Source organism: Gobius niger (genome assembly GCF_951799975.1).
Source record: "Gobius niger genome assembly, chromosome: 22".
Lineage (NCBI taxonomy): Eukaryota > Metazoa > Chordata > Actinopteri > Gobiiformes > Gobiidae > Gobius > Gobius niger.
Window position 1 is genome coordinate 6,856,504 of NC_136873.1, and position 12,804 is coordinate 6,869,307.

At 38.0% G+C, this 12,804-nt stretch overlaps 1 protein-coding gene across 1 annotated transcript in view; it reads left to right on the plus strand.

The window, feature by feature from the left end:
• LOC306981570 (uncharacterized protein) overlaps positions 1 to 12,804 on the plus strand; it is a gene marked incomplete at its 5' end in the record, with an annotated part of 139,220 nt that overhangs the window by 47,541 nt on the left and 78,875 nt on the right. The window contains 2 exons of the mRNA XM_079581178.1: positions 5,652 to 5,796; positions 7,272 to 7,430. Coding sequence (XP_079437304.1) covers positions 5,652 to 5,796; positions 7,272 to 7,430 — 304 coding nt within the window. The remainder of the gene's footprint in view (positions 1 to 5,651; positions 5,797 to 7,271; positions 7,431 to 12,804) is intronic.

Sequence of the window (12,804 nt, forward strand, 5' to 3'; positions counted from 1 at the left end):
AAAAATCCATCAAAAAAAGACAAAAATCCAGCAAAAAAATGACAAAAATCCATCAAAAAAAGACAAAAATCCAGCAAAAAAGTGACAAAAATCCAGCAAAAAAATGACAAAAATCCAGCAAAAAAGTGACAAAAATCCATCAAAAAAAGACAAAAATCCATTAAAAAAAGACAAAAATCCAGCAAAAAAGGACAAAAATCCAGCAAAAAAGTGACAAAAATCCATAAAAAAAAGACAAAAATCCAGCAAAAAAAAGACAAAAATCCAGCAAAAAAGTGACAAAAATCCCAAAATTTAAAATTAGAAAAAAAATTGAAAAAAAAAAAAATTGAAAAAAAAAAAAAATTGAAATTTTTTTTTGGGAAAAAAATTGGCAAAAAAAATTCTGATCGATTTTTTGCCATTATGCTAATTTTGTAATCGTTTACTGTTGTAATCGAAATCGTAATCGAATTTCGATTAATTGCACAGCCCTACTGTAAACGCCTTCCATAAAATCTAAAATGGACACAAAGCTTCATGTAAAGCTTGCCTGGTATTGGATTTTGTTCTACACAGCGATTCTAAAGTCGAACAACTTCACTTATCGATTCAGTGCTCAGATTTCCTTCACTACAAAGCATGTCTTACCTTTTTCTGTACTCTATAAAAACAGCCTAATTGTATTTTGAAATCTATCCCATAAAAGTGAAGGAAAATGTAGGAAAAATGGTGAAGTTTCCTTGTTGGGAACCTCACGGACAATCACAAAGCTCTTGTCGTTAGTAAAGAAAAATGTATTCTCCTTTTTGAACATAACATTTGATGAGACACACGGGAAATCGTCTTTTTGAAGCAATTTCAATAAAAGACTCCGCTCTGGAGGCGACACACCCCTGGCAGACCTTGTCTTCAGGAAACAGACATCTCCGAGCGTTCACTTTAAACTGCGCAGGCCGAACGCACGAGAACCATATGCGTCTCATAAACAAGGATTTCAAAAAGATAATAAATGAGTTGCATATGATCGCGCATGGCACTTCTCCCAGTGACATTTGATTACAACAAGAAGCGTGAGCTCTTCTTGGACTCGTATCAACGGGGAAGTCGTCCACTCAACGCTCGGCGGATGTAATTTACGTCGTCTGGCAGAGCGAGCCTTAAGTTGTACGATGTCCAATCCCAACTGTGTTATCTGTAGCTGATCCATATACGAGGAATGAGATTAAGCTCAGCTCGGTTTGGATTTATTTTTAGGACTTGGGTCTTGAGTCCTACCCAAAAATCACTCCCTTTGTGATAAAAGCATCAGAGTTTGTGTGGATGCTGTGTGAGGTCTGTAGTTAAAAGGAAAACATGGATCTAATCTAACATTTGGCCTGTTCACAGTATAGGTAAACACAAAGTCCAAGGCAACATTTAGGCCAAATTTGGCTTAAATGACTTGAATTGAGGAAATGTATCTTGTTTTGAGCGGTTTTCACTCATTTAGACACTTTTCCTGATCGGACCAAGTTTGCTTTGCTTGTTTGAGGACATTTCAGACCAGTTCTAGGGTAAATCTCGCTTGAAATAAGAAAGTAAAACTGCCAATGAGATAATTTTTTTGTCACATTTTTTGTCATTTTTTGTGTTTTTTTAAATCAATTTTTTTGTCATTTTTTGGGTCATTTTTCATAATTTTTTGTCACATTTTTTGTCATTTTTTTAAATCAATTTTTTTGTCATTTTTTTGTCATTTTTTGTCATTTTTTATCCATTTTTTTGTCAATTTTTGTCGTTTTTTTAATCAATTTTTTTTGGGTCATTTTTCATTATTTTTTGTCACATTTTTTGTCATTTTTTTTAAATCAATTTTTTGTCTTTTTTGTATCAATTTTTTGTCATTTTGTGGGTCATTTTTTACCTCAAGCATTGGCTTAAATGACTTGAATTGAGGAAATGTCTCTTGTTTTGAGCGGTTTTCACTCATTTAGACACTTTTCCTGATCGGACCGAGTTTGCTTTGCTTGTTTGAGGACATTTCAGACCAGTTCTAGGGTAAATCTCGCTTGAAATGAGAAAGTAAAATTGCCAATGAGACAAGACCAATTTTCTTACCCCATTGGCAAAGAAAATGACCTGAAATAAGGACGAAATGTATCGAAACGAGTCAGAAACATCTCAGAACAAGTGAAATAATCCAGGACAAATGCCCAAGAACTTCTTAACTAGTCAAAACAACTGAAATTTGGATTATTGTGCTCAAATTGAGATGTTTATACTGATCTAGTTAATTACTTTTTGCAGTGTGTGTCATGATAAGGGTGAAGCTGAAGCAAATCCAGTTCGAGAAACGGTACAGTTTACATATTCGATGGTGCATGGATGCCTCTGGCCCCTGCTAGCATGCCTCTTCCCCGGCTGGCCCTAAGGTGTAGCTTGCCTATAGGCACCCTGCCACTGTTTTTAACGCATCACATTAGCTCAGGGAGAAAAACAAACAAACAAACAAAAAGAAAAAAGAAAACATAAAGACTAGGGTAAGCTCAATGCTTATTTTAATGCACCTCACCTTACTTAGGGACATACCGAGAAACCCTGTAAAGGGGAAAACACAAAGAATAGGATGAGCTCGATGCTCATTTTAATGCACCTCACTCTATTTAGGGACACACTGGGACCTACTGTAAAGGGACAAAGCAAGAATCAGGATTGACGGGGGACCAACAGTGGGCGGCCGCGGGTGCCGGCCTGGGCGTCGCAGGCGTGGGGAACAGTGTGCGGACATTGCCCTTGTATGAGATGTATGAGAAGAATGCCACACATTTAATTACAACCACATTATTTACAAGAAATAATTAATGGAACCCATTCATTTATTTATATATATATATATATATATATATATATATATATATATATATATATATATATATATATTTCTTTTTTTCTTTTTTCACTTTTTTTTTTCTTTTCTTTTTAAAAAAAATTCTCTTCTCTTTATTTGTTATCTGTTCCGTTCTATGAATTTACTCTACTCTAAACTCAAATCTTTTATTTTAGTAGTGGTGGTTCAAGGTTCAACTTTATTAATGTCCCAAAGGAAATGATTATGCAGCAGGAGACCGCACTCCGCACATAATAAAGCAAAAACAAACAAATAAAACACAGTGAGACAACAACTGTGCTTGGGACAAAGATCATGCAGTCACAGCATCATCAGTCCGGCTCTGAAGCTTAGAGACAATCAGAATAAGATCAAGTAAAGCCTAATTTGGTAGTGATAGTGATGGTGGTGCTGCAGTGGCGTTGGTGGTGGCAGCAGTTGTGGTGTTTGTAGTGACGGCGGCACTAATGGTACGAATTGTAGCTCAAACTAGTCTATCGTCCTATGTCATACCTCATGTGTGTTGTTTTGTCTCTCTTATCTTTTCTTTAAATGTATTGTGCCCCCTCTGCACATTTGTAAAATATGCACTTCTTGCAATAAATAAAGGAAAAAAAAAAAGAAAAGAAGAAATGGTACAGTACTGACCTAACACTAAACTCCCACTACTGTCATGAAACCATCTGCAGGCGAACACGGTCTGGAAGTCTGGAATATTTAGGCAAAAGACAAAGCCAAAGACCAGGGGTGTCCAAACTTTTTCCCCCCCGAGAGCTGCATATTGAAGCAGACTGGTGGCATCTAGCAGAAGTTTTCCTGTTCCCCAGACCTTTAATTGGGCTTGGATCAATAATAGCAGCTCATTCTCGCAGCTTTTTCAGGTTCTAATCATGTAGAATTGCCAATTAGAGAAGAAGCCACTACCACTAAACTGCAAGAAGAGCAGCGAAAGCAGTGGGTGTAACTAAAACTTCTGAGCGTAAGACTTTTGCAGAACTGTGGAGGGCTTTGGCGCTCCTGCTCCACAGCACGAAGCTCCTGCACTGATGGATCTACCACGCTCAGTCCACACTCAGCCATGCGCACTAACTCAAAGTCTGTTCAGAGTGTCAATAAAACACTGGCCCGCTTCCAAACATCCACAGTTGTGTTCACATGTACAGCGTGCGCCATTTTGGAAAAAGTCCTTTGTAGTTTCCACGCACCATTGATCACTGTGTAGCCTTTAGTTCCCTGCTGGGAGAGGGGCGTGTGTGCAGATCTTACTTTGAACCGGCATCAAAGACTCGTGATTACAGTAAAACACGCACAAAGGTTTTAATAAAAAGAAAGGGAAAAAAGAAGAAAACCGGTGGACGCTGTCAGACTGCTTTACACCAGGCGGTAAATAAATGATTTTGCTGTCATGAAAGAGGGAGACATGTTGGCTCTGGTAAAAGGTGTATGGTCTCGATAAAGAGGGAGGAGCCTTTTCACCACCATGACAGAACAAAGCATTATCGTCAGTCCAGAAGTTTGAGGCCTCGGCTTCCCAAATTGCTCCTAAAATGAGCCGGTTGAATCGAGTAGCTATGGTGCAATTGGCTTGTTGCACAATGTGGCTACGCTAGTTCCTCTGAGCTGAAGCTGTGGGCGCTAGTACTTCCTGTCCGTATTCATTTCCATTAAGATTAGCTTAGACCAGTGAGTTTCTGGTAGAAATATTTCCATATAGGAGACGTTTATGCTTATAAGGATCATTCATTTTTTCGTCAATTTTTTATCACATTTTTGTAATTTTCTTGTCACATTTTTGTAATTTTTTGGTCATTTATTGGTCACATTTTTGTCACATTTTGTCACATTTTTGTCATATTTTTTGTCATTTTTTGGTCACATTTTTGTCATTTTTCGTCAATTTTTTGTCAATTTCTTGTGACATTTTTGCCACATTTCCATCATTGTTTTCGTCGAGAAAATGTGCTCGGTTCAGGTGGGAGCTAAGGGGTTAATGCATTACCCAACTTGAAATAGTGCCTTTATGTATATTTTTTCATAGCATGTTAGCCTTTAGCTTCAAGACAAGCTATCAATCCTTCATGATCACAGTTTTACTTTCTTATTTCAAGCGAGATTTACCCTAGAGCTGGTCTGAAATGTCCTCAAACAAGCAAAGTAAACTTGGTCCGATCAGGAAAAGTGTCTAAATGAGTGAAAACTGACAAAAACAAGAAACATTTCCTCAATTCAAGTCATTTAAGCCAATGCTTGATATTTACTTTTTGTAGTGCAGGCCTTAAGAGTGTGACAGAAACAGAAAATGTTCAGTGAGACACTTCAAAATGATGTTTCCGACAAGTGCTACAATTGCAATGAGGTTTGCAAGCTTTGTTTGTGTTTTTGGACCCTATATTAACTCCTCTACCCGGGTAGAGCCTCAGAACAGGCTCCGAGGGACCAAGGCATGAGGTAAGAGTGGGACAGAGATGCAGACCAGACTCTCTGTGGGCCGTGTAAAACCTCACTTGTGGTTTTGAAAAAAACATTTAGTGGTTTTCTGCAGTTACCCTCAGGCCTGTTAACATGATTACAGTCACCACAGAGAGTCAAGCTGAGAGCCCGTGCACCTACAGCTCACATCTGCTTTCTCCAACATCATGGCTTTAAAATGAAATGTTGATGTATTCCGGCGATTTCAAAATGATTCAGCCTGATTTAACGATTCTGCCGTCTCTGTAGTTTAGTTGTTAACAAGTCAAACAAACATTTACCCAGTGCTTTATTTGTGATTGGTGCTGAGTTTCTCTTGTGTCTGTCCCTTTAGACGAGCTGAACGTCCTGCAGGAGCTGTGGCCCCAGGTGTCGAACCGCACTAACTCCTCCGTGAGGCTGGAGGGCGGCTGTCCCGTCCTGGAGGTGGGACAGTACTCCACCCTCGCTCTGTCCCTGAGGCTCGTCCTCTACGACAGGTAACTTCATATTAGCCCATCTCTTAGCCCAACGTGAGACAACAAACGGCCTTGATGACATCCTGTGACCCGCAGGTGTTAGTGCAGGCCAGCAGGGGGCAGGTGTCTCTGATGGTGCACAGTCTCTATACATACCTTTCAGTCATGCCTTTGTTGTTTTGGCGGCCATTTTGAACACCAAAGTAGAATTGTGCAGTACTACAACATGTAACAGTATCTCTACTCAGGATCTAAAAGAAAGTGATGACAGTGGCATTTTTATGTACTTGTAATCATTGCTCAAGAAGATAACAAGAAGATAACAGTAAAACACGGCCACAGAGACGCATGTTTATGTGAAGAAACCAGTGAGTCAGTGTTTAAGATGTTAGCATGCTATCGGTTAGCATTTAGCTTCAACAGCTCAGCTCTGACCTCTCCAAGAGAAAGACCTGAACCACACTCCAAACAACTCCTCAGTGTTCATAGATGTAAGACACACATGTGTTTTATGATGTTGATTGGATCAACTGTCAATTGCTAACCGGTAGCATGCTAACGTCTTGAGAAGGGCTGCAACTAATGATTATTTTGTAATCGATTAATCTATCGACTATTTTTACGATTAATCGATTAGTCGCTTGGCTATGAATAGTGTTGGAAAATTTCATTTTTCTATTTTTTTATCACATAAAGCTAAAGTGGATCCGCTTGAGGACGTGTTGATGGAGTAAACGTAAAGTAAATGTTTGTTGGAGGCTCTTGGCCTTAATTCTGTTTCTGATCGGATGAGACACAAACAGATATTCATGAAATTTACAATGTACAAAGTGAACTACATACACTTGCTATGAAAAACAAAGTAGGTTTTCATCAAAAATACAACATTTTCATGTAATTTTTGCTCTATTTGAGTCTGTGTGAACCAGAAAACCATTAATCGATTACTAAAATAGTTGTCGACTATTTCAATAATTGATTAGTCGTCGATTCATCGATTAGTCGAGTTGTTTCAGCCCTAGTCTTGAGCAGCTTAAACACTGATTCAGACTGAGACTCTGTTGACATGACAAACTGTAAAAATCACAGAGAAAAGTTTTCTGCTTCCTCTTTGATGTGTTAGTTTAATCTGAGGTGTGAAGCAGATCTTTAGTAAATCCTGCTGTAGCTCGAGCTGCTACGTCTGTGACACATTTGCTGGTTGTATCACATAAATGTGCATCTGTGGGGGCGTTTTCTTCTTGAGCAATGATTACGAGAACATAAAAACGCCACTACCAATCAGTTGTCTTTCATTTTCATCCTGAGTAAAGATTGTTACATGTTGTTGTACTGCATAATGCTACTTCGGTATTCAAAATGGCCGCCGGAAGTATACGTGATGTCATGTAAGAATCCTTTGCACATTATGTTTCATGAAAACATTCAACATTTCCACTTCATTCTTTGACAACAGGACAAAAAAACGAATTCCCTCTTGTCCTATCTTTGTTTAGGTTCCCGGATGACTTCAGTTTGCTGGTGCAGTTCAGGAGCAGGCAGAAGGAGGAGCGCAGCGTGATCTCCATCCTCAGCCCGGAAGGTCACGTGACCCTGCAGCTGCGGATCAGCTCCACGGCCATCACCTTCATCGGCTCCCAGGACAGACACTATGAGTGAGTGGCAGGTCCATTTAATCAGTACCTGAGAAATGGGAACGAAAGAAGCGAATATATTTAGTTTAGATTGTTTTGTGTTATTCTCAGCCACTAGAGGGCATCAGACCCCTTGTGTAATTGGCTTGTTGCACAATGTGGCTACACTAGTTCCTCTGAGCTGAAGTTGTGGGCACTAGCACTTCCTGTTCGTATTCATTTCCATTAAGATTAGCTCAGACCCGTTCCAATCATGGTATTTCCTACAGATTCTGTGGTGGACAGTGAGTTTCTGGTAGATGATCGCTTCCTGCAGGTTAACGAGTTGCTGCACAGTGTAAATGTTTATAATTATGAGGATCAGTGAGTTTGTCTTGAAGCTAAAGGCTAACATTAACTTCATGCATTGGCCCCTTAACTCCCACCTGAACCGAGCACATTTTCTCTAGATTGGCTTTACCCCAGTCCAAAAGCTTCTGGAAAAAAGGTGAGTAAATAGCGACAGAACTGAGACGAAAATAAAAAAGTGAGAAAACTTAGACAAAAACCTGACAAAAAATTGACAAAAAACGGACAAAAATTTGACAAAAAAATGAAGAAAAAGTGACAAAAATTGATGAAAAAATGTGACAAAAAAGTGACAAAAAATGACGAAAAATGACAAAAAATGTATAAAAAAATTGACGAAGAAATGATGAAAAAGTGACAAAAATTTATGAAAAAATGTGACAAAAAAGTGACAACAAATGACGAAAAATGACGAAAAATGTATAAAAAAATTGACGAAGAAATGATGAAAAAGTGACAAAAATTGATGAAAAAAGTGACAAAAAAGTGACAAAAAAGTGACAAAAAATGACGAAAAATGTATAAAAAAATGAACGAAAAAATGGACGAAAAAATGGACGAAAAAATGATGAAAAAACGATGACAAAATGTGACAAAATGATGACAAAAAGTGACAAAAAAATGACAAAAAAGTTAGTTGAAAACCCCCCCAAAAAATCTGATGACGTGAGGAAAAAGATCCATTTAGATGAGTTTTGTAGGTCTTATCTTTCAAATGAGGCGTCACACTGGCCTACAGGATTTGGGTAAAGCTGAACTGGAGAAAATGCTCTCGGTTCAGGCGGGAGTTAAGAGGTTAAACAATTTGAAATAGTGCGTTTATTCAGTTCTTTCATAGCATGTTAGCCTTTAGCTTCAACAAAAACTATCAATCCTTCATGATCACAGGCGTCTCCTCAAGATTTGAACACACAGTAAATGATCGTCTACCAGGAACTCACTGCCCACAACATAATCCTTAGACAATATGATGATTATTCCAGGACAAGGATACAGACAGGAAGTACTAGCGCCCACAGCTTCAGGTCAGAGGAGCTAGCATAGCCACACCGTGCAACAAGCCAATACGTGTGGCTATGCTAGCTCCTCTGACCTGAAGGTGTGAGCGCCTGGACTTCCTGTCTGTTTTCTTTTCCTGGAATAATAATCATATTTTCTAAAGATTATGTTGTGGGCGGTGAGTTCCCGGTAGACGATCATTTATTGTGTTCAAATCATGAAGTTCAGATCAGAGACGATAGTTTGTCTTGAAGCTAAAGGCTAACATGCTATAAAAATATATGTAAAGGCACTATTTCAAGTTGTGTAATGCATTAACCGCTTAACTCCCACCTGAACCGAGCACATTTTCTCGACGAAAACAATGATGGAAAAGTGGCAAAAATGTCACAAAAATGTCACAAGAAATTGACAAAAAATTGACGAAAAATGACAAAAATGTGACAAAAATGTGACAAAAAAATGGCAAAAATGTGATAAATTGACAAAAAAGGGACAAAAAATTGATGAAAAAGTGGCAAAAATGTCACAAAAATGTCACAAAAATGTCACAAGAAATTGACGAAAAATGACAAAAATGTGACAAGAAAATTACAAAAATGTGATAAAAAATTGACAAAAAAGGGACAAAAAATTGATGAAAAAGTGGCAAAAATGTCACAAAAATGTCACAAAAATGTCACAAGAAATCGACGAAAAATGACGAAAATGTGATAAAAATGTGATAAAAATGTGACAAAAAAAATTACAAAAATGTGATAAAAAATGATGGGAAAAAAATCTGATGACGTGAGGAAAAAAGATCCTCTCGGTTCAGGCGGGAGTTAAGAGTTTAAATTAGCCTTTAGCTTCAAGACAAACTCACTGATCCTCACAAACATAAACGTCTCCTCTATGGAAATATTTCTACCAGGAACTCACTGGTCTAAGCTAATCTTAATGGAAATGAATACAAACAGGAAGTACTAGCGCCCACAGCTTCAGCTCAGAGGAACTAGCGTAGCCACATTGTGCAACAACCCAATTTCCTCCATGCAACACTTGCTATACATAAAGTGAAATACTGTTTTGCGAAAGTGTCCAAAAAGTCAGAGCGAAGCACATTGTGTCCATTACATTTGATCTCGGGCCGATACATATGCTTTACATTTCGACAGAGACAGACTCGTCGTTCTAGTTAAATGATACATGACACAAGTGCGTTGCAGATTGCTATAGAGGACTATGAATAGACAATAGACAACAAATATGTCGATAGAATTGGATACAAAAGTTGATTGAATCCCACGAGACGGGATTTTGACATAATTTACTATTCTAAATGATGTCTTGCGATTATGTTTCCTTTGTTTTGGAGCCATTCTATTGTATTGTTTGTATCAAAATGAAGAATAAGAATGGGAATTGATACGATTTTTACCAATATCATTAGAACAAGGCTGATACATTAAGGTATTCTGATTCAATTTCCTATTTTAATTGTAATCATGAATAATTAAACAGAATTTGAAGCTTTTTGATAAAGGGCCTCATTTCCTAGTTATTCAGATTAACACCAGACATGCTCAAGGCTTTTCTGCATTTTTTCCCATTGAAAAACCTAATTGACAAGACGATAAAGTAGCGAGGTGCGTGTGTGTATCTGCGGGCGTGAACCAGGAGCGGTGGTGCAGGTTTAAACACTGAGGCAGCGGTCCCAATCGACTGAACTTGAAAACTTAGCAAAGTTATCTTTCTTTTTAAAGCAGTACTAAGTAACGTGTTTGCCTTAATGAATCCTCTCCGTAGTCCCTGTGGCGGTAATACAAGTGTTTATGGAATGATTGGAGGGTCTTTCATCTCCCCCTGGTGTCTCTGGCCAGAAAACCATGTCTGCAACTAGAGGAAGAAGCTAACAGGCTAACGGGCAAAGCTAACTGCAGGCTAGCGTCACTTTAAACAGTATTTACAGCCAAGTTTGAGTGAAAAAAAATATTTCCATTGTATGATTGGATGTACAATATCCCTCTGTCCCTTTGTCGCTTCTGTCAGCGTAGTATTTATTCTCCAAGACAATTAACATCTTAACTCCCGCCTGAACCGAGAGCATTTTCTCCAGTTCAGCTTTACCCAAATCCTGTAGGCCAGTGTAACACCTCATTTGAAAGACCTACAAAACTAAATTGATCTTTTTCCTCACTTCGTCAGATTTTTTTTCATCACTTTTTCATTTTTTTTGGTCAATTTTTTGTCGCTTTTTCGTCAAATTATCCGCATTTTTTTGTCAAATTCTTTTCACTTTTTTGTCCATTTTTCTCACTTTTTTGTCAATTTTTTGTCCATTTTTGTCATTTTTTTGTACATTTTTTGTAAATTTTTGTCACTTTTTCGTCAATTTTTTGTCACTTTTTCGTCAAATTCTTATCACTTTTTCGTCCATTTTTTTTCACTTTTTCGTCAATTTTTTGTAATTTTTTGTCATTTTTTTGTACATTTTTTGTACATTTTTGTCACTTTTTTGTCAATTTTTTGTCACTTTTTCGTCCATTTTTTCTCACTTTTTTGTCAATTTTTTGTCAATTTTTGTCATTTTTTTAAAAACATTTTTTGTACATTTTTTGTCACTTTTTCGTCCATTTTTTCTCACTTTTTTTCACATTTTTATCCCTGTTTTCGTCTCAGTTTTGTTGCTATTTTCACACCTTTTTTCCAGAAGCTTTTGGATTGGGGTAAAGCTGGAGAAAATGTGCTCTGTTCAGGTGGGAGTTAAGGGGTTAATATCGCAAAATGGCAACTTGCTACGACACCTGCAGTTGCGCTTATGGCCTCTAGGAGCAAGAGTTACTTAGTACTGCTTTAAGCGCCAATCAGCAGATTAAATGCCCAACGTCAGAGATGAAAGAAGAAGAAGAAAAACATATCATGAGATTACTTTACACCGTGACGAGAAATCTCCTTTATATAAAGCCTTGAGATCATCTATTGCTTCTACTCAGTCTGTGCCGTTCCTATAATCAGCTATGAAAAGTTGGAAGGTTATTGTTTCTACATGTGGCCTGTGGTTTCCCCATATTGGAAAAAGTGCAGCAAATGCAAATCACCGAACTCCGGGATCGGGAGCGTTCGTTATTTACGACTTGTTGGACATTTGTATGAAGGAAAAGTCTTCATCTGTGTCAAGTCACGCTTTCCCTAAACTGTCCAACGAAAAGGTGGGGTGTCAAGTCTTTCTAGTATCAAATTTTAACAAGACATCGTGGAGTATTTATTGATGTTTCTTGGCGAGTGTGTGTCTGGGATATTCTGAGCCGTCACTGAGCCTTACGCAGCTCATGCAGAGAGATTTCCCTCCGCCGGCAGCAGTTTTACAGGCAGACGTATCGTTTTTATGTGAGAGTTGTTTTACGTTGATATCCACAGGACTCTCACAAATCTCAACCTGCGAACTGGATCCAGAAATGTATGGGGCACATCTCACTCTGAAGCTTGTAAAAGTGTTCTATAGGGAAGGGAATCTTGTTTGTTTAGAGCTTTTCACATAGATTTTTCATTCACTCCATACTTGTTGGCACATATCTATAAATCTCTGTTGTAATAATACTAAACCATGGCTTCTTTCGGCCCTTCATGATACACAGAGAGCAGAGAAAACAATGCATCCTCCCAAATCAGCTTTTAATATTTCTACAAAGCCCCTTCAGGCATTTAGAGATCTCAAAATGCCTTTATTGGATCTGATTGGATCGGGTCTGTTCCACATGAATCTGCAGTTGTGAATCTGATGCGTCTCCAGTCTGCAGGTTTACTGCTATCGTTACCCACAACTGCTAATGGAAGCAGCTTAAACACTCACTCAGGACATAATAATAACAAAGAAAAGACTCTTGTTACCTTTGCAGTGCTGTTATTTAGCCTTTACTGAGTGCCCAGAAGCTCTAGCAGAATCAAGTTTTTATGATAATACATTTTATTTGTAACGCACTTTTCATTCAGAGAATCTCAGAGTGCTACTAGAAAACACACACATTAAAAAACCAACAATTATAAGCTTTCTTGAAAAGGAAAGTTT